The sequence below is a fragment of the Xenopus tropicalis genome, chromosome 7 (genome assembly GCF_000004195.4).
Source record: "Xenopus tropicalis strain Nigerian chromosome 7, UCB_Xtro_10.0, whole genome shotgun sequence".
In the NCBI taxonomy this organism is placed as follows: Eukaryota; Metazoa; Chordata; class Amphibia; order Anura; family Pipidae; genus Xenopus; species Xenopus tropicalis.
The window spans coordinates 55592153-55615310 of record NC_030683.2 but is presented as its reverse complement, the minus strand read 5'-3'; the positions used below and the strand labels follow the sequence as shown (position 1 = coordinate 55615310).

Sequence of the window (23158 nt, the reverse complement as noted above, 5' to 3'; positions counted from 1 at the left end):
AAGCAACTTCCTACCCGATATCGCCCACCTGTAGGTGGGGATATCGGGTAAAGATCCGCTCGCTTGGCGACATCGCCAAGCGAGCAGATTTTATAGTGTATGGGGACCTTTACAGGAGAAAAGGCACAGGTTACTTAGCAGATAACAGATAAAACCCCATTATATTCTACAAAGCTTATCTGCTATGTGCCTGTGCCTTTTCTCCTTTTTCCCAGCTTCAATGGCTGCCCCCGTGTTGACATAGCAGCTCATTTATATAAACTATAGTAGCATTTCTGTTGAAAACTTAGCAGTTTTACCAGCGCAGGGCAACTGTACATTATATTTTAATTACTTTAAAACACTTTCATTTTTTGGTGTTACTGTTCCTTTAAGAAAGTTACCTGTACCTGTCCTGTGCTTAGAAAAAATGGTTTTACCGATGGGTAGAACAGATTTATTTGCTTAGTGAGTTGGATGAGGGAAATTTTTTTTCCAGGTTTCACCCAATGTCTGTAATACATTTACCGAACGGCACAGATTTGCTCATTGCTATTAATGAATATAGTTATTACATAGTAACATTGTAATGTCGGCTCAAAAAAGACACGTCCATCAAGTTTAACCTTTTTATTAAGTAGGAGAAGCTCAGATTTGCCAGTTGCAGTGCTATGATGATTCTGGTAAAACGGGTGTGGAAATAAAATGCCCAGTTTTAGGGATACATTAAAACAGTGCATGCATACTATATTATTAAGGTTTGGAAAGCTGCACTTTTTTCTAATAGCAAATTCTCAACTCAAAGCCACTTAAAATTTTTAACTGTTGAGAAGTTGCTTAGAATGACATCTTTTTTCACTGTGCAAAAAACTGTTTGGGAGCAAATACATTTTATTACTATTTTATTTGTTGCAGTTTTTTTGTAGTTCAATTATCTCTACATTTGCGTGCATCAACATTTGTAGACAATTGCTATCCTAAAGCAAAAAAAAAAACGAACAAAAAATTTTGACATTGATATTTTTTTAATTTTGACAATTTTCTAATATTGTAATTTCACTCTCTCTCTGAGACTGCAACTGAGCTGTCAAACAAACACCAGAGAGGAACAGAAAAGTCTAAACTTGTGTACTGAAAAAAGTGTTTGGAAGGTGAACAACACTTTTAAACTCTAGTAGAAATAGAGGTCAGCACTATAGATGTAGTGAAGTACAAATAGAAGTCACTGGAATTGCAAATAAGACTGGCCTCAAATTTTTAGAAACTGTGGTATTAGTTATGTCCAATATATTGTTTCCTAAAATGTCAGTTTCAGTCACTATTTCTCTTCATATTTGAATAGTATGATAAAATGCTGAGTTCAGTTGGTTATATTCTTTTCAGTTATCTTTCTTTGGTTTATGTGCTCTTTTAGTATGGCCGCTGCATTCGGGCTGCAGTTCGACAGGAGAAAGGTCTGTCTTCACTTGCTGATCACTTAACCCATGAGAGTGAGCGTGTTGTTCGTGCCATTTGTGGAGCATTGCGCAACCTTTGTGGAGACAGCAGGAACAGGGAACTGATCGGTAAGTTCAGGTAACTTTAAAGAATTTGTAAAACTTTTTAAATCTCTAAAATTACTGTGTATAGCCCCCAGAATGACACACATTTTCGTGCATGTAGATTTATTTTGTTTCTCTGTTACAAGCATCTGAACTGCATCTTTTACTGACTTCGTTTGTCATAAAGCCCCATCCCCTTTTGCTTTCTGAGCCCTACTTTGCTTTGACTATGATGACTTCAAATAGGTGCACACTGGACATGCCTCATTTTAATTGGAGCAGAGGCAGCGAGCATGCCCAGTGAGCCTCTCTTCAGGTTTAAGTTATGTGGGGTGATTTTGAATACACTATTCACCCCTTCCACATAACTGCACCAGACACACTAAATTCAAAGTTAATGGGAGAAGTTTGTCCTCTGCCTGTGGTGCCATGAAATTCAAACAAATATTTTTGGAGGGCACAAATAGCAGAAATAGCTGGCTTTAAAACAATGACAGCAAAAAGAAGAAAAAGGGTGCAAATGAGAATCTGTTCCCCAAGCCCACATAGGGGCAAACAGAATATTAATACAAATCAATCAATTACACAATGCACACCTACTAACCACAAAAGGCAGCAAATGGTATGTTTAACATATAATGCTCTTTATATGGAAAATATTCACAGAACAGTAAATAGTATGGTAGCATAGTATACCTACCACCAGTTGGACAAAATGTAATAAAACAGAAAAAGCAGACACTTGTGGATTGTGAAAACCCCAACGTTTAGGAACACAGTCCTTTATCAAGGGGATTCTCAGTGGAATGCCCTTCCTAGTGATGTTGTAATGGCTTTAAGATGGGCTTGGATGAGTTCTTGATCAAGCATAGTATCCAAGGCTATTGTGATACTAAAATGTACAGTTAGTATTGATGTTGTATATATTGTTTATGTATGAGTGTATAAATAGGTTAGTATAGGTCTGATTGTGCTGGGTTTACTTGGAAGGTTTAAACTTGATGGTGAAAATGGCTTTCAAGTTTTTGCTTAGCTACAATGTTTATAAATTTACTGAAAATTATCTCAGTACTTGCATTTACAGTACAGTTATGGGAGCCTTTATCTTGAAAGTCCTGAATTCTGGGAAAGGCCATCTTTCATAGACTCCACTTTAATCAAATAATTTATATTATTAAAAATGATTTTCCTTTTCTCTGTAATAATAAAACTGCACCTTGTACTTGATTATAACTATGATATAGTTAATCTTTATGGGAGGCAAAACTAAGTATGGTGATTCCGATTACAAAAAGATCCCCTTAGGGCTCTGGCACACAGGGAGATTGCCATCCCACCAGCAAAAATGTAAGTCGCCGGTGGGATGGCACACGCTGCGCAGGCATTTAGTTGCCTTGTGATTGTTAACACTCTGAAATTAAAAGCACTATAGCAGGCTGTGTTAGCTTTCAGAGCTTGAAAAACAATTGCAGTGTTCAGATACAAACCCATGCCAAAGCTTTCTATATAAATCACCAAGGAGATGCAAGACCTTATTAAAAGATCTCTAAAGATATTTGCCTGGGCTGAAGCATATCTCTCCAGACATATAAGAGAAATAGAGGAGAGCACATGAAACTTCAGCAAACTGCAGGCTTTGGGGCTACCAGAAGTAGATGAAAAGGCTTCAGATTAACCGCCAAGGTTTTTTTGTCTGAACATCTAGCCTGACTGTAGATGCTCTGACACACAACTGGAACTTGCGCTAGCGGTTTTCTGGCCTTTGCAATGGTTCCAAAAATAATAAAGAAGACTACAAAGGTTTACTCTGATACAAATTACCCCTGTCTGGGCACGCAAACCCTGCTTTTCAGATGGCAGTAGCTTTTTCATGGCCTACTAAGGCACATGGACTTTCTGAATCAGGAACGAGCTACTTATTCTGATCCATTTTCCCTTCAGTTAGATACTTTGAAACTGAAAGGCAATATGTAGGAAGGTATTTGTAACTGAGGGCGCATAGCAGGAAGTGCATAATAAATGGAATATATGAGAGGTCCATCTTGGTGCACTCAACAAAATATTCCTCCTGCAAATGCTTCCGTCCCTAACATTTTGGATTTTTTAATTTCTTTTTTTAAATTGTTCTGTTTTATTTGAACTTCAATTTTAGGCAAGTCAAATAACTGACTAGCAAAAACAAAGTAACTGGCTTCAGCACAAATCTGTTTGTGAAGAAATGGGATTTCTGCCAAAGCAGCTATTTTGAAAGAATTACCTTGTCTAGGCAAAGGGTGCAACCCCCCCAAAGGAGATGTATTAGACCTGTCGATCAAAACTGACTTTACTTACTGCATGAAGAGTAAATGAAAAGAAACAGATGATGGGGGGGGGGGGGGGGGGGAGAGAGTGGAGAGTAACTTGGTTATTTCAGAAACAGAACAAACTTTTTAATAGATTATATTTAGAACGTTTATTATTTTAGTCAGATAAAGTTTATATTAAAGTTTAATTTTCTCCATAAATCCCCTTTTAAGGTTCACTCTGGTAGGGCTGTGGCAGCAGAGTGGGCAGAAAGCTCTTTCAAGGATTTGAAAGACTTTAAAGGATTCCAAAACTTGCAGGGGCCAAGTTTAAGGTTTTCCACCTTTTTGAATGAGAGCCAGGATAGGGGCTATGTGAGAAGAGAATCCCTTGATGAATTGTTGGTAGCAGTTGTCAAAACCAATAAATCTCTGTATGGTCTTGGTGCTGGTAAGACAAGGCCCATTCTGAATTGCAGGGTCAGACTCTTCCTGGGAGATGATATAGCTGAAGAAGGGACTTTGAGGAAAAATTCTCTTTACGCTTAGCTGGAGAAATGCATTGCTGTTTGGTACTTTTGAGTTGAAAGACATGGTTACCCATTTCGCATTCTGCAGATTGTGTACTTTTTAAAACTATATGGTTTCCTGGGGTAAACCTAATGTTCCAGGATTTTTGGCTTTGGAATCTAAAGTATGCTGCTGTAATGCTGGGAGTTTTATAGAAGTCCGAAATCTCCATAAAACTATACATATCAGGTATTGGCATGTTTGGGAGATATGAGGCTTTCCGAATCAGTTGAATTTTTGTCCATAAAATAAAATGTTTCTGGTATAAATCCCTGTATCATGAATAATCTAAATTTTATTTTTTATTTAGAGCTAAAGCTTGTTCCAGAAGTTGCAATACACAAAAACTTGTTTGGAAAGCTCAGGTTCTCCTGACAAAACGATATATAGTTTTCCTACCTAAACTAACGGGGGGTTAGTTTAGGTAGGAAAACTATATATCGTTTTGTCAGGAGAACCTGAGCTTTCCAAACAAGTTTTTCTCTCATTTTAGGGGCATTTACTGGGGGGTGGGGGCACCCCCCAGTAAATGCCCCTAAAATGAGAGAGCACAGAATGTTTAGAAACGTCTGGCACTGAGGGGAATCAAAATTCTACTGAAATTCTACTGGCACTTAAAGGGTTAAGTGTAAAAAAAACCCAGCAAATCACCTGTTAGCTTTTTGACTAGTATGAGCTACTGTATGCTGCATCTGTAGAGGACAAGACCACTGTGATTTGATGTTTGCAAGACCAGGATATTGGTCTTTTACCAAACCTGAATAAGTAGGCACTTTTACAGGGGTATCCTGTGAGTTGTAGGCCACCCCTTGAAGATACTTTTATAACTCATATCTCTGTTGTGATTAAAGTATGCTGTGTCCATTGGTGTGCTCACATCTTTTTATTCTGTCATGCCAAACTCATTGAGGATTGCACAGATTTAACAGAAATATTTCATTATTCTCTTAGAATATGTGACATGCTACCTAGGAATCCACATACAAAGTCCTTGGTTTCAGTGTCTTTGTTGAGAGTGGCATGTTGGCTAGTGCCACACAGGGCAGATTTTATGAGAATCTGTCCTGCCGCTTTGAAAATCTGAAAGTTGTATTTGCTCCCCAGTGCTTTCGAATGCAGGCACAACTTTCAGATTTGTAAAGCATCAGAGCAGGTTCTCCACAGCAAGCACAGACTGTGCTTGTCTGCAGGCTGACATACCCTGTATGTCTCTAGACTTAGCTTAGCAATTTTTTTCATACAACAACCAAATCATTAACAGAGTACTACGTACACTTCTCACTTCTGTTTACATGGATCAGCTTTACTTTTTGTGATGTCTTCATCTAACAAGCTTGTATTCATCTTTAAGTTCCATGCTCTACTGTAGGTCTAGGTCATTGCTTCAGCCCATATAGTAATTTGCGGTAGTTTCGGAAAGATGGGAAGATCTTAAAGCTGACCGCATCCACAGAGCAAATAACAAAACTATTTATAAGGCAGCGGTATTGGTGCTTAAGGATAATGCCAGACGAGGTGTAAGGCGGATATTTTTGGCAAGCAGAAAAGGGCTTGCTGAAAATTCTGCCCTACGCCTCCTACATACATGTGCCTGCACCCGAATGAATGAGATACACTCGGGTGCAGGCACATGTAGCCGATATACGCATAAAAACGCAAGACTTTGCATTGTCTCACATTTTTATGTGTATATCTGCTACATGTGCCTGCACCCGAGCGTATCTCATTCATTCGGGTGCAGGCACATGTAGGATGCGTAAGGCGGAATTTTCAGCAAGTGCTTTTCCGCCCTATGCCTCGTCTGGCATTAGCCTAAGTTGAGTTAAACATTGGTCAAATCTCATTCATGGCTTTATACACTTAAAGCTGGCCACACGTACTAATAAAATAGCAAAAAACCTAGTTTCGTAAGATTTTCGTGCCATGTGTGGGCTCTGAATTATCGCCCTAATAATTTTCATACCATTGCGATCAGTCATTTAGTTGATCGGGCAGGTTAGAATATTTCCGTTGGATAATGATAAAATCTGTGCATATATTGTGTATCATACCATATCCTTGGGGAACCTGCAATGAACGTCCCTTTTACCAGATTGGTGTCTGACAAATATTTAATGTTAAGAACATCTTCCGATTTGTATTTAAGGGCTTTATCCTACAATTTCAGTCTGAATGTTAGTTTCGGATTGTTGAATTTAAATGTATGACAGATATCCGAATGTTCGTTGGAAGAAGACTAAAATCTGAACAAGGTATTTTGTGAGTAAGGAAGGAATACCCCCACTAAGGCAAATTGTAGAGGCTGCAGAGAGCATTTTTTTTTTCCTCCCTCTGAATCAACTAGTATTAGGTAGTAGATGAGGTTTAAAAAAAAAAAAAAAAAAAAAAAAATCAATCAAATTCAACCTGGCTATGTTACCAAATGTTACTTGGATCAAACAGGACTATTCCCACAAAAAAACACTTCCCCCCCCCCCCCAAAAAAAAAAAATTCAACTTTTAAAGGGGAACTCCATCCAAACACAACTTAAGCTTTTTATAAAGTAAACTCAAGCAACTTTGCGATATACTTCAGTTAAAAAAAAAAACCAGCATGATTTTTAATGCAATAATATGGTTGGGAACAGTTACCTAAGCCTGGCCCCCTGTTGCCCTGCTGGTCTGACTACTTTGAGATTTTAAAAAAATGTAACCGTAGTCGACTTTCCCCAGCCTGCCTTCAGCCTGTGTCCTCCTAACCCCACAATCACATGCACATATGATGTCAATAAGGAGAGGAACATCACAGTGTAATACATTGTGGGTTATGTAGTTCCTGCATGCTGTCAGTAAACTGTTGAAAAGTTGTTTTCAAATTGTGCAGAAAGAGAACTGTTTAAAAACTGTATTAAAACTGTATAAAAATGGTATTTATTCATACCTTTAGAAGGAACATATTGCAGTGATAGATATATTAGGTGTTTCTGTATTGTGTGGGGCTCTTTAATTTTGGTTTGAAAACTGGAGTTCCTCTTTAAAGCTGAAATTCAACTTTTAAAGTTACCAGAGGTGGCTTTTTGCTGCCCCTTGTAACTGGCCGGTCCCTGAACCCTTAAGGCAGGAGTGGCCATTAAATTTAGCTTGTTTTTTTTAAGTGAAAATTTGGCTCTGCTAGTGAAAAAAGTGCAATAGCACCATCTAGCGTCAGAGCAGGTCCATAGGGGCCACATTACTAGTGCAAAGTTGTAAGTGCGGAGTAGAGAAAAGGGGGCTGCATTGGGGCTACTGCCCAGGATTCACGTTGGTTGCTGTCCACTTAATTGCAAATTAATAGCTTGCTTATATTTTATACCTTTTTATTATTTTAGGAAAACATGCTCTGAACAGTCTTGTTGCACGTCTGTCTAGTTCCTCTGCCCAGTCATCTGCACTTTCTGAAGATACGAATGTCGGCGTTATCAGTACTATTCATGAAGTTATTTCTGGGAATCTAGAGGCAGCAAAAAGATTGCGTGAGAGTCAGGGAATTGAAAGACTTGTCCTTATTAATAAAGGGGGGTGAGTATGTTAGTATGTCATTGCTGTCTGTCTGCCTTTTTAAAGCCTGCACTTTATTGACTTTAATTCTTTGACAGAGGTCGTTCAGACAAAGAGATACGGGCTGCTGGTTTTTGCCTTCAGACCATTTGGGGTTATAAAGAACTGAGAAGACCACTGGAAAAAGATGGGTGGAAAAGAAATGATTTTCAGGTACGCAGAGCTTATTGGGAAACATGCTGTGTTTCCCATCGTAACTTAATATTACTGAGGCTGTTAAACTTTAAGTAAACTGCAGGCACACTTTTCTTTTGCTAAATGCTGCTAATTAAATAAGGAGGTTCACCTTCCTGTTAACTTTTCATAAAAGGCATATTCTTAACAACTTTTTAATTAGGCATCTATAATATATATCGTTTTTGAATTATTTGCCTTCATACTCTTTTCAGCCTTCCAAAAATCACTGGCCCTAGCAGCCAAAAAACTACTGCTCTGTGAGGATACAATTTTATTTTTATATTTCATAATACTTCCTATGTAGGCCCTCCTCTGCCTTGTTTTAATTGGACCCTAACAACCAGATAACGGCTAAAATTTACTTTTCATAAAACAATCAGCAATCCACATTTTGCAGTAGCTGAAGTAACAAACAGCTATTAACATTTATGTGCAATGTTTTTATTTTGGGGTCTTTATGCCACATACATTGTTGATGCAGGGGCGCTTCTGCCTTGAGGCTAGTTAAGAATTTCTCCTCAGGCAGTAGAGCTTTGAAAGTTGCCAGGGGTCGCAAAAAGCTATTCCCGGTAACTTTAAAGAACAAGGAAAGTCTTTTATTGCATAGATTCCCCATATTATCATTACTCCTTTGCTATACTCAGTCACTTAGTTTTCATCAATATTGCCTCCTTCACTTATTTGCCACTTCTGAAACGTTTCACGCACACTGTAGTAGCCGTCGTCAAGTTTCCTTGTCCCTCGTCATTAACATGGTTGACATGCAGTTACTGTGTATTTGCCACAATTTTCCAGCCTGCTGACCTGCAACATATAATTACAGTATAATTTGCTGTATTGTAGTAGTAGTACTGAAGCAAGTGCAGGGAAATAGAGAGGAAGGCAAGGAAGGAACAATGGGAGCTCAGTGCTGGACAACTATAACACATTGCAGTGAGATTTCCTTTCCCACGTTTCTATGGCAATCTGATGCTACCTATATGATTGGCTGAGTTGCTTTGAATGCAATCGGGAGTGGATAACATGTAGAATGGAAAGTTCCTTCTAGATGGTAATTTTTGCACATTCACGGATTCCCTGCTACATTAAACTGCAGAATTACAGTCTTTTTCTTGTTAAAGACTGCTGCTGTGTGGGTATTTTAGATTTCACAAATTTTTTGAAGAATAAATATCTTTGCCCTTTTTAATTGAAAGAGTATTCACAAATCCGTTAAATTTCTAAATGGTCCTCTCTGCTTGGATTGAGCACTTTAATGGTTAAGCTAAGCTCAGAACATGTTTCTCCAGCAGAGTGCACAGGTAGAGCAGCATTTCTGTGGAAATACAGCCAATCCAGATTTATTTAATTGATTTTAATGGGGAAATTTAAAGTTCTGCCATTCTCACAAGTTTTGATGTCAGTGTCCCCAAACGTTTCACAGTTAACCACTGGGGAAATAAGGTTAAAGGTTAGAAAAAGTTGGTAGAGCCACCAACAGCCAATCCGATTTCACTTATTGAATTTCATTGGTTTATATTTATACTGCTGCCTTTCTCACACTTTTTATGCCAGGGTTCCCAAACTTTGCACAGTCAGTCACTGGGTGACTACGAATTCAAGGTTAGAAAAAGTGACAGAGCCACCAAAAGCCAATCGCATTTCTTTAATTGATTTCATTTGGGAACTTTTAACTGCTGCCATTCTCATATGTTTAATTCCAATGTCCCCAAACTTTTCACAGTTTGTCACTGGGGTACAAAGATTAAAGGTTAAGGAAAGTGGATGGAGCCACCAACAGCCAATCCGTTTACACCCATTACATTTCCTTGGTTTATATTTAAACTGATGCCATTATTTAAGTATTAATTCCACGGTTGTTAAACTTTGTAAAGTGAGTCACTGGGTATTTGCGGTTCAGAGAAAAACTCCTGAGACCCCAAACTTTGCAGAGTTGGTCACTGGGGGACTTCAGTTCAAAAAAAGTGGGATGGGCCACTAGCAACCAATCAGATTTTATCCATTGAATTTCATTGGTTTAAATTTAAAATGCTGTCATTCTCACACTATGCCGGGGTGCCCAAACTTTGCAGTTTGTCAATGGGTGACTTCAACTCAAGGTTAGAAAAAGAGGGCACAACCACCAATTAAAATTCACCTATTGACTTTTATTGGTTTAAATTTAAACTGCTGCTGTTCTTTAACTATTAATCCTAGGGTCCCTAAACTTTGCAGAGTTAGTCACTGGGTAACTCGTTGACTTTCAGTAGGGAAATTTAAATTGCTACCATTCAGACACTGTTAAAACCCAGGGGCCCCAAACTTTGCACAGTGGTGTTGCAACAATGCATATTACATCATATATTTCCTCCAATGCTAATACCTCCAACTCTCCTATTTTACCAACCAGACTTTTTGCAAACATACATTTCAAACTGATACCAGCTTGTAATTTGTGAAAATGCAACTTGTGGTCTTTCATGGCTATTACCAATAACTCCATTTGAATCTCCGCTCCTATTTCCCTTACTATGCCCAAATCTTCATCTAACCTACCTTCCCCATAATTACTTTAGATTCTTCTTCAACCTTCTAGCCATTCTCTCCCTCAAGTAGCTGCTCCATCATCATAGATGTACAACACGTTCCTGGAAAAGAACTTTTTGCTGATTGAGAAAGCAGTCCACAATTCCTGTACTTTACCCCAACCTGTATTAGAGAAGCTGCCCCCCCCGGGTGTTCTGAGAGTTAACTTTCCCCATGCATTCTAGTTCAGAGCTGTCTTCTTCAGCATCTTTACCCATGTTGGCAAACCTGTTGTTGTGGACTAGCCATCCTGTTCCCTTCTCTTCCCTTCTCCACCCTGCACTTCACCGGATCCTGCCAGTGGCCACTCAGTGAGCCACTTAGTACACCCATGTTCGCAGCTCCCCTTAAAGTGGACCTGTCACCCAGACATAAAAAGCTTTATAATAAAAGCCCTTTTCAAATTAACAAGAAACCCAATATCATTTTGTTATTACCACATCCATACCCATTATAAAAGCATTTAAAAATCCCAGCTGTCAATTATATATTGCCTGCCCCACCTCTATGCCTTAGGCAGGTTTCTGCTGTTCACATTCCAAGAGGAATACCCACCTCTACCCATCTCTACAATTTATTGCTTGCATACCAACAAACTCTTCTTTACACTGGTTACTTACTGTTGACTACCAAGTACAGTTCCTTGTATAAAGTTTTTTCCTATCTAACACCCGCTAAACAGGTAGTCACATGCAAAACTCTGAAACTTGCACACTCTCTGTGCAGCATATAACTTAATGAAGTTGCAGGCAAGTAGTTATCAGCATGACTTTATGAATGTTTTAAAATGGGGTTACCAATTTTTTTTGACAATTCCACATACTTGGTAATGTTTGTACATGGATAGGAAACTGGCTAAAGGATTTTTACAAAGGGTGGTTGTCAGTGGTACATCCTTTACTCGAAATAAGGTTCTAATTGGGTTCCCAAAGAGTTGTGTTGGGTCCAGTTTAATTTAATTTGTTTATTAATGACCTGAGGGTTGGCATTGTAAGTATTGTAACCTTGTTTGCGGATGACACAAAATATTTAGTTTTTTACGAAGCACTAGTAAGGTCCCAGCTAGAATATGCAGTATAGTTATGGTCTCTATTTCCCAAACAGGATGTTTTTGAATTATAAAGGGGTCAAAAAAGGAATACTTAAGCTGGTAAAGGGTATGGAAAGCAGGGTCAGACTGGGCCAGGGGACACCCTCCTGATCATGGCTGCAAGGAGAAAGTAAAATGTATGCAGGGGATGGAGGCTAGTGGGTGGATTTGACAAGCGGTGGCCATAGTGACTGGGTTGAGGGGCCCCTAAGGTGGCAGCCCTGGTAGGGCCCAGACTCCCTCTCCCTAGTCTGACACTGATTGAAAGTCTTCATTTTGAAAAGGCTGGCCAAGTTTGGATTGTGTACATTGGAGAAGAAGTGTTTAAAAGAAAAAATGGTAACAATTTATAATTATATATAAGGGAAACATATAATAAACTTGGAGAGGATTGGGATTTTTTTTTTACCTTCTTCTGGATCAAGTAGTACCTAAAGTAATATGTTACTTGGAAAGAGTAAGGCAAGGCAGGTGTCTTTTTTTCAAGCAAAAAACAAATCAACTTTTCCTCATAATTTGCTTAACTGGATTAAAGTGGGCCTGTCACCCAGGCATAAAAAGCTGTATAATAAAAGCCCTTTTCAAATTAAACATGAAACCCAAACTCATTTTTTTATTAACACATCCATACCCTTTATAAAAGCATTTAAAAATCCCAGCTGTCAATCATATATTGCCTGCCCCGCCTCTATGCCTAAGGCATAGAGGCGGGGCAGACACTTTCACTTTGAATTCAGAACTTCTTAGATGTTGCTGCACTACTCTCATTGCACCTCCCTCCTTACCATCTAATTTTGAACCAGTGCATAGGCATGAGCATTAGGCCCCCCCCATACTGACACAGACACAAGATTTTGGCAGGGTGCAAAGCTTGCCTTAATAACAGTGTCCACAAAATGGCGACTGTCTTCTTGCTGCAATTTTGAATTCCACGGCTAAAGAAAATAAGATTAAAATAATTTTTATAGTGTATGTGAAGTTTATTTTACTTGACAAACATAATAAAAAACAATTTGGAATTATTTCTTAGGGTGACAGGTCCTCTTTAAGGGCAAACAGGCATTTATTTTCTGTATCAATTATCAAACAAATAAAAATATATAGATATACATCAAATTGAATTTAAGTTTACTGGTTTTGTATTTGTATGTTAAGGCATTAAAGGAACAGTAACACCAAAAAATGCAGCACTATTGGCAGTATTTAAATTTACCTGTAAAGCATTACATTAAAAAAAATCATCTAGGGCATGTCTAATCACACAGTAAATAAACCATTGATTAAGGTAAACTAAACTAATCCTGTATGTTTTATAATGTTATTCCCCTTCCCAACTTTATAACTGCTTCTACAGGTAAACTGTATTCTGTAACTGCTGTGCAGCAAGGTTGGCAGTTGCCAAGAAGAGGGCGTGGGTTTTTATTGAGTAGCAATGATGCAGTTGAGTTTGTGTTAGATTTTCTTAAATTTCTAAATAAGCAATGAATGTAAAAAATAGTTTCTTGTCATTTATGTCCTTTAAGGTGTCCACTGCGGTAACTTCCCGTGTGCAGGTTTATGATGATAGTACTCTTCCACTCATTGACCGAAACCTAAAAAATGGTAAGTAACTTAGGTTTTCAAACAAATGATTATTATAATTATTTTCACTTGTCTTTTAACTGTATTCCTTACTGTTTAACAGAGAAAAAATCTGAGAATACTGACATTCCGCTAAATGATTTCAGAACAGGTACGTTTTCTCAAATGTACTGTGATAATGTTTTGGCTCCAACTTACCTTCATATTTGGTTATGTGAATCACAGTATGACAAAAGGCAACCCCTTCTTTTCAGTCATTTTTGTACTCCTTGTGATGCAGGTAAAATGCATCTAGTTGCATTCCACCTGCATTCAGAGCTTGCCTGCACCACAATTAGTACACCCTCGTGGAAAATACAGGCATGTGTTTCTGCCTGCATTCCCCTGTGCTGGAACACATGAAAGATCCAGAGCAGGTCTTGAGCAGAACTTGATCTCATTTTATGCTTCTTCATGTTGCTTTTGCATGTTGCATATGGGTGGCCACCATATGGAGTAAATATTCTCCAGGGCGTAGAGAGGGTTTACCAGTGGGTTAATCTTTGGACTATATAAATAAATCATATAAAAAAAGTTTGGGAACCCCTCTTAATTCTTTGTTTTGTTTATCATTGGCTGAGCTTTCAAAGTAGCAGCTTCCTTTTTAATACATAACATGCCTTATGGAAACAGTAGTATTGTAGAACGATGTACAGATACACCATTTGCACCAGGATGTTCTTGCAGGTCTTTGGAGAGGTGATCTTTGGGTTGTCTGTAACCATTCTCACAATCCTCCGCATATGCCGCTCCTGTATTTTTTCTTGGCACGCCAGACCTGGGTTTTAAAGCAACTGTGCCTGTGGCCTTTCATTTGCTGATTACATTCCTTACAGATTAAACTGACAGTTTAAACCTCTGGGATAGCTTTTTGTAGCCTTCCCCTAAACCATGATACTGAACAGTCTTTGTTTTCAGATCTTTTAAGAGTTGCTTTGAGGATTCCATGCTATCACTCTTCAGAGGAGAGTCAAACAGAAGCACAACTTGCAATTGGCCACCTTAAATACCTTTTCTCATGATTGGACACACCTGCCTATGTATTTCAAGGCTTAATGAGCTAATCCAACCAGTTTGGTGTTGCCAGTAATCAGTATTGAGCAGTTACGTGCATTCAAATTAGCAAAATTACAAGGGTACACATATTTTTGAACTGCCAGTTTTTTTACATTTGATTTAATTTCATAAAACTAATTACTGCTTCACTAAAAATCTTTGTTCATAAAACACCCAAGTACTCAGATGTTCCTGGGAAATGAACACTTTTGTTGAAAGTGGAGTAAATTATTAAAAAGTTTATCAGTCATTTCTTCCCACTGATCCTCATCTAAGGATGAAACAGTTGCCAGCCATTTATGTTTTGCATTATCAAATGGAGCGGGATGTGAGGCATGGATTATGCTATAAAATTGGGATACTAGATTGGTGAGGTCTGGAGCCCAGAGTCTGGCTTCCCATGACAGTAGTGTAGGTGAAAGTCGGTAGGTCCTGAACTGGGAGTAGAATGCATGTCTCAGTTTGAAATTACAAAAGAACTGAATATCTGGCCAGTTGAGTTTGACCTTAAGTTGTTGTAGTGATGCAAAACCGTTATATACACACACACAATCTATAGGTTTTCAGCACACCAACAGACCGAATGACCTGGGTGCTACCAAATTATGCAAGGTTATCAAAAAATCAAAATTGGGATGCAAAATAGTAATTTTGCAAGTGAGACAGAACAAGCCCCCCTTTTATTTTTGGAGCAGTGAGTGTGAGCCACAATATTCTTGGGGCTTTGTTGGCCCAGATGAAAGAAATTAATTCACGGTTTCGTTTTTTTGGTTATTGGTTATAAATACAGGAAAGTTTCACATTGGATGTAAAAATTTGGGCAAATATAATATTTTAAAGAGGTTGATTCTGCCCCATAGCGTCAGTAGTAGTTTATTTCAGTGAGGAATTCCAGAATTTTGGTAGGATGGGCTCTAAATTCTCATTAATCTACAGTGATAAATCTGTTGTGACTATAATGCCACAGTAGCAGAATCTAGATACTAGAGTAAGTGTGGGAGAGTTTTCTCCTGCGACTGGACTCCCCAGTGGAAAGTATGGATTTTGTTTTATTCATCCAGTAGTAGTAGTGTAGTTTGTAGTGAATCCCGATTCCTTTGACCATGGGAGTTTCTTATTTTTGCAGCTGGAAGTTCAATGGCCAATGCAAATAAGAGGGGTGACAAGGGGCATCCCTGTCTGGTGCCTCTCTTCAACTCAAATGCTTCAGAAAGTGTGTTATTGACCATGACTTGGGCAACAGGCTTCATTTTGACCCATGAGATAAATTTAGGGCCACATCCTAGTTTCCCCAGTACCTGCCACAGAGTCAAACGCCTTAGTTATGTCTAGTGAGGCCACTGCCCCAGCACTTTTGCTGTTTTTTTTAGTATCTGTGTTGATAAAAGTTATAGGTCTATAGGACTCACATGGTCTTTTCCATCCTTCAGTATTTATTATTGCACTGTAGCATGAAGAGGGGAGTTCCTGTTTCAGGGATGCATCGATATCTGATCTGCCAGTTGTCTATACCAGGCAGCCGGTAGTCCATATGGAACAGGAGTTTTGTTTGGAGGTCTGCAATAACCACATCAATTTCTGCTTTTCTGAGTGGATTGTCTGGGAGTTTTACTTCTGTAGGCATCAATTGGGGGAGTTCAAAAATTTATCTAAGTTAATCTCAAATATATTTGTTTTTGGAGAATAAATCTCATTTAAAATATTCTGCAAACATATTGGCCATAGTTGTGGGGTCTGTAACTAGTCAACTTTTGCTATTTTTATTGCCTAGGTCAAAGTCCCATTGTTTAGAATGTAGTATTTTTTTCCTAGTGTTGTTTGATAACAAAAGGTCTAGGTCTCTTTGGGCTCTGGATAAGGGAGTCCTGGGTGTCTTTAGATTTCAAATGACAATGAGCCTGCTCTGCCTCAAATAGTTCCTTTTCTGCGGCTTTAACCTCTCTTTTAGATTCCCTCGTTGCATGAACTGTACCAATAAGGGTGCCTCTGGCAACTACCTTAGCTGTGTCCAATTCAACTAGGGGGTCCGCTGTGTTTTGGTTGGCCTCCCAGAACTCCCCAAATTCTTTTGTACAGGTATCAGCCACTGTTTTGGTTTGCGAGCCATAACTGGGATAGTCGCTGGCCCGTGGGTGGTCCTAGTTGGATTTCCAACCATAACGGGGAATGGTCTGAGATTGCTTTGGGCAAGTAGGCAACATTGTGGGCTAGTGTGGCATGGCCTATCGAGTAGCAGGAGAATTGTCTATCAAATGGATGGTGTGCTCTCCAAAGGTCGTAGGCCTCCATCCATCTCGTTAGGTGTGGGGCCACTGGATCTACTCTAGATGTTCTTAGGGTGAGCAGTTGCATTAAAATCTCCTAGTAGGTATACTGGGTGGGGGGCTGTAATTTTCTGAGAGATTATTTGCAGAACCTCTATAGAGTATGGGGGTGGGATATAGACATGTACCAGAATCAGAGTTTGATTGTTAATTTTATAATGTACTATTATGAAGCAGCCATAGAATTCAGTGTGTAGATGTAGTAGATCAAATATCAGTGTTTTCTTAATCAAAATACAGACACCCCTAGAGCCTCTTCAAGGCTAACAGTTTCTGTCCTGTAAGGTGGGTCTCTTGAAGTAACACAACATCAAGCTTGGATTTATAAACATGGTTAAGAACTAGTGCTCTGTTAAGTCTTGAGTTGAGACCTCTTACGTTCCAGGACAAAAGTTTAACCGAACCCATTGGAATGTTGCATATATAGTATTTGGGCCGTCACCGTTTAAGGATACCTATAATATAACAGATCTGTACTCACTGGAGATGGAGATCTGCCGGTTAGCCAGACAGTTCCATTTAGTAAGTGCATTTAAAGTGCCAAAACCAACCCAACCCTACCTTCCTTGCCCACCCCCCCAAACATAGGTGAGCCTATACCCAGAACCAAATTTTAACAGGGGGAATGACATTGTGACAACCAGTCAGCACTGTTTCCCAATGCTAATCCATAGTGAACATTGATTATATACTGAAATTAAAAGAAAATACAATTGCAAAAAATTGAACCATAAACGGGCTGCTATATGCAGATGTTTCCCATGCACCAGTGTTAGTGTCAAGGATAACTTCCGGGTAGGGGCAGTGTTGCCCCCTTGCTATGAGGTCTGAAGTCTCTTGAGCAGGTATGCTCCACAGTTTGGGGACCTGGACGTGAGAGAATCCATTTTAAATGTTATTTGTCATGGAATTCCATGCAGGTGTAGAGCAGTTATTGATACTTACTCTCACCACCATAGCAATTTCAGAGAATACAGACCGTTTAAGTAGGGGCCTTGGTAATACCGAGTTTACCTGTTATTTTAGGTAATCCTGCCTCTTGTGAAAAGGCGACCTTCCTAGATTTTTCCGGGTAAGCCAGTCATCTGCCTCTGTTGCTGAGTTAAAAATTTGAATGCACCATCTGGCTGGGTAGATCATGCTTTAGAGGATGTGGGATTCTCTGAGACTCTGGCTGCTTTCCAGAGCCACATCTCAGTCTCTATAGTTTAACATGCAGATGAGAAATGGGCGAGGAGGAGCTCCTGGTGGTAATGGTCTGGTTGGGACTCTGTACCCTCTTGACCACGCACATGGAGGAAAACGTGTCAGCACTGACAGTTTCTTTTAGCCAGTTTTCAATAAAGGTCTCTGGGTGTTGGCTTTCTGATTTCTCTGGTAAACCAGTGATGCGCACATTATTCTGGCGCAGCCGATTCTCTAAGTCATCTGACTTGTCAAGCGCCGTTGTTAGTTGCTGCCTGATCACTACTATGTTATAAGGTAGTGGGGTCACAGTGTCCTCCAGAGTGGAGACTCTGGTTTCTATTTCTGTGGTGCGCTCTCTGATCTTTTGTAGATCATGACGCAGGAGTGAGAGGTCCACCCTTATTTCCCTCTAGCTGTGTAGTTGTTGCTGTGCGACTCTCCATTATTGCTGTAAGTAGTTTTAGCGGTGATGGTTGCCTCATTTCTGAGTTCAGTGTAGGTAAAGCTGGTGAGAGTGGGGCTTGCTGTAAGAATCTGGTGGGGGTTATATGGTTGGGCAGTATTTAGTGGACAGTTCTTGTTGCATGAGATGGCTGCAAGTTGCACAGTTAGTTTATCGTGCCTGTCAGTTCATTATTGTTGCATTCATCTATGGGATATCTCATTTCAGATGCAAGCATCAATTCAATTTTCCTCCATGTTGGTGGTCGAGAGGGCACATAGAGTCCCCACCACAACATTACCACCAGGAGCCCCTGTGTGGGGTAGTCTGATATGAGACTTTCTTGACTGGTATCAATCTGGATATCTCCAGCTTGGATATGCTTATTTCTTTTACAAGTTCACTTGTCACCTTGTCTGTATATCTTGTTGTGGTGCTTTATGTAGCTAGGTTACAGGTTCAGTCCAATGGTATAGACTTGTCATGTATAGCTTAGTAGCTATAATGCTGAGCCGGGATATGCTGGGGCTTTGGCTGGATTGTCTTAATCAGAGCTTGCAATGCTGCTGATGGAGGAAGCCCTTAAGGTATTAAAGCCACTCTCCCTTTGTTGGACACTTCAGAGGTGCCTTCAGCCTGTCCTGTGGGCTTCTGTGTACTCTGGGTGCTAAAACCGTGCTCCCGCGGCCTGGGACTGCCCTCACGCGAGTCCCCAGCTTTGCTAGGCCACGCTCCTCATTTGGGCCGCGATGTTGCCAGGAGGTCTGCTTTTGCTCTGGGCTGCTGCGGCTTCTCTCCTGAGGCCCCTGGATGGGCAGTTTTCTTATGGAGTGGCCTGTGGTGGCAGGATGAGAGGGGATTACTCTGATACCCCTGGAAGCGCTGTAAAGGTGCGTCTGCTCTGGTGCTTGGTCACCTCTCCTGAAGGCATTTTTTGACACACAATTTTGGCATTTTTCAGTGAAAGTAAACATTGTATCCACTTGTGCCACCTGTCATTGGCAGAATAATGTATATTGATGTTAGATGGTAGTTTTTATTCCAATAATGCTCTAATATGCAGTTTCAGAATAAAAAGTGTCTTGTCACCAGCTGTGAGAAGGTGGTCTTATTTAAAGCCAATGATCATGTAATCAGGTAGTGCACAATATACCTCATGTACCATCAAGTCTATATGTTGTAGTTTGTGTGAGACCATAAAAAGGTACAACATATGCATGACCACAAACTGGCTTAGTCTGTAGAAAACAATGGTCAGAACAATTTAACAGCAAATATCTTCTTTTCCCTTTTCTTTCTACCATTAGTACCTGCAGTTGTAGCATTACATTAACAGGATTTTTTTTTGTTTTTTTTAAGATCCGTTCGCTCATAATGGTGATAGTAGCAATCGCCTCCCAAACCGCTCTGAAGAACTCTCAGAATTGGATCCTCTTAAGGTAATGCAGGTACTGAAATTATTAGCATTGTAACATTACCTGTCGTTAACTTTTGAATATACTTGTTCAACGTACTATTTCTGTTTGCAATTCATTACAGGAGCGCTCTGTAAGTGCTGGAGGATCACTAAGTCTTGGTGATGCTGAAGACCAGCGTGTCTAACCACTAATTTTTCAAATGTATGTATGTTACCTAGGTGGCAACTCAGTGGCTATTTAAATTTTCTGTTTTCACAGTGTGACAAATTTCTCTTCTTTCTTTGTAGGATGACACTCTGGCTTTACTCACGTACTTGGAGCACTGGACCAGAAATACTTTAGCTATTACCTTTCACTACCTGTCTTTTTTATTTTCTTCTGTCTGTTTTTGCTGCATTTTTTACTTTTGTGCATTATCAGTTGCAAAGAATTCTTTAACTACAAGTACAGAAAATAACACTGGAACATCATAATAGGGGACTAACAGTATAAATATGGGATACTAATATAACTGCTCAATGCTAACATTTTCTAAATAAGGGAAACGCCGGCATACTGGTTATACCTGTTCTCACTTGCTGTTGCTCTTTCTCCCTCTATCTGGTAATCTGGTTTCATGTTTGCTGCAGTTAAATTGATGTGTATTCTTTTTCATTGTTGGAATCACCAGTTGCCTTTTCTTGGGGAATTTAGTGGAGTCCCTTCATAAAAACTCCTGCTTAACATCCCTACAAACTTTTCCTAACAATCTGATGCCAAGAATGTTTTTATAAATAAATTTTTAAGACAATCATTTAAAAAATACTTCTAAGTATCCTTTAATCTTTTAACCATCTTAACACAATTTTTTTGTTAAAATAAAACAAAATTACTGAAGATCATGATAAGCAGATATACACTTCAGACTGTTTTTTGTGTGTGTTTGTATACAGGTGTTCTTCACTGGCGCTAGTATTAGAGGAAGAGAAATAATCTGGGTAGAGCCTTGAAATGTATTTAGATGGACTCGTGTTAAAGGAACAGTAACACCAGAAAATGAGTGTTTTAAATTAATTAAAATATAATGCACTGTTGCCTGGCAGTGGTTCAACTGGTGTGTTTGCTTCAGGAACACTACTACAGTTTATAAAAACCAGCTGCCATGGGGGCAGCCATTGAAGTTGGGGGGAAAAAAGGAGAAAAGGCACAGTTTACATAGCAGATAACAGATAAAGCCTCATATACTCTACAGAGCTTATCTGTTATCTGCTAAGTATGAAGTGGCTGAAGTTTGAATGGCTGCTCCCATGGCTACACAGCAGCTTAGTTTTTATAATCTATAGTAGTCTGTTTGAGGCAAACACTCCAGTTTTACCAGTGAGGGCAACAGTGCATTATACTGTAACTAACTACTTTTATATGCTTTTATTTTTGGTGTTACTGTCCCTTTAAAAAGGTTCCTAAATAATAAATTGTTACAATTGAACTCATTTTTGTAACACAAACATACCTCATTCCTTTGTTGGGAAGAATATTTCCTTGTCCACCTTGTTTCCTTTTGAAAGCAATGCATTCTGAAATTGAAAGTTCTTATTGGTTTTGACTAGTCTTTATTGGTGAGCTGTTGTCTGGGGCAGGTAGGTGGGAAGGGTTTAACATTAAGGCAAATGTCTTAATGTTCCACTAACCACCAGTGAATTCATTGACTTTATTTGCATATTAATTATTTTTACTATTTATATGAACTAGTGCTGAGTAGATATTGGGCCCTCTAAATTTACATAATTTATGAAAAAACATTACATCTGTAACAAGCACTGACAAGGCAGAGCAGTGTGATGGGCAGGAAGGTGTGGCAGGGAGGGTTGTGGGCACCGATAAAGGTGAGTGCCAGGCCCCCCACTGAAGGCCAGCTACTCAGTTGGAAGCAGACGTGTTTCTGAGTTCTCCTCTCCAGAAAGCTCAAAACCCTGGTTTTTACCCAGCAAATTCCTTGAATTACGAACCCAAACAAACTACAATGGGAACCGCAGCTCCAGATCAAGGCAGAAAAACAGGCCTTGCTGGCTGCTGCAATGCTTAGAAACTTTGCCAGGGAAGAGCGTCAAAATGGTGCCAGATTTCCTGAACAGAATCAAAGCTTCAAGATATGCTGCTTGGGATATGCTCCTCAAAAGAATCCTGCTTTACTCTAATAAATGCCAAGACAAATGAATTAAAGCTAGACTTGTCAGTAATAAATCTGGATATTCTGATATGAGAGTGAGAGTGAACCGCAGAGGTCGAGCAGCCCACAAGTGGCATGTAAGGTGTCTGTAACCCACTACAGTGTGAATACAGGCACTGGAAAGAGTTACAGCCTAGCCAAGGCAGACAATAAAGGGAACTGGATCTTCCTTATCAACCTCCGCTTTATTGGCTTTTCAGTGCACTCTGAGGGGAGTTCATAGCCTGGCTGGCGGAGATGTTTGATGGGATCAACCTCTTTTTGTTTGCGATTGAAGGGGCGCACTGTATACATACTAAAAGCGCTATGGCCTGATAGCCAGGCTTCTTAGCGCTAGAGAATGGGACACCATACTTTCTCTAGCCAAGGACAAAGTTGACCTCCGGTACCAAGCTGCAGAGATGTCTGTCTACATCTATGCATATATATGCAATGCTATACCCAGCACATTTAAGTGTTACAGCTGATGGGAAAATGTATTTTGGTGCCACAGGATCTTTAAAATTTTCTGGACTAGAAGACCCACACCTTCAAAAGCTGAAGCAGATACCAGTTCCCAATACAGCAGGAGTAAGTCAGGCTAAATGTACTATACTTAATAATGCCCATTTCTCATTACCCCTGGGACGTCACTCTCTATACTTCTGGGCACAGTTACGAGTTCCACCATGCCGCTTTGGTGTGGCAGCACCCACCACTGTCACCATCGCAAAGATAGAGCTACTACTCCAAAGCACTAAGCTGTCAGCATTGCTGACCCTGGTACCCTGTCAGCTCATTGCCCAGTTACCGGGCCCCACTAAAGTGAAAGGGGGGGGGGGGCGGCGGCTAAACTGCCTGATTAAAAGGAGGCTGGTTTAAGACTCTTTGAAACAAAAATCTGGGAAAATTGGATGCCTGCAGAAGATCTACTCTGAACTTACACTTGCCAACTTATATTATCCCTCCACCTTACAAATCTGACCGTTTACTGCAGCTGGGCAATTCATTGCCTAACCCTCCATGCAACGGGACTAGCCATGGGGAATTTAAATGCCACCCGAAATCCAGCGTTAGACATGGTGCATAGGAGAGGCAAAATCACCCCCAATAAACTGCTGTGGGGTTGGAGGAAGTGTGGAGAC

General features: G+C 39.8%; 1 protein-coding gene across 9 annotated transcripts in view; it reads left to right on the top strand.

Moving 5' to 3' along the window:
• ctnnd1 (catenin delta 1) overlaps positions 1 to 20720 on the top strand; it is a 72211-nt gene extending 51491 nt beyond the window's left edge. For 5 of the 9 annotated variants that reach the window (XM_012960401.3, XM_012960396.3, XM_012960400.3 and 2 more), the window contains 8 exons: positions 1394 to 1544; positions 7720 to 7909; positions 7987 to 8101; positions 13304 to 13382; positions 13465 to 13512; positions 19770 to 19858; positions 19950 to 20029; positions 20116 to 20718. In XM_012960401.3, the coding sequence (XP_012815855.1) occupies positions 1394 to 1544; positions 7720 to 7909; positions 7987 to 8101; positions 13304 to 13382; positions 13465 to 13512; positions 19770 to 19858; positions 19950 to 20012 (735 nt within the window). In that variant the 3' untranslated portion in view covers positions 20013 to 20029; positions 20116 to 20718. 9 annotated transcript variants of the gene reach the window in all.
• Positions 20721 to 23158: the final 2438 nt, after the last annotated feature.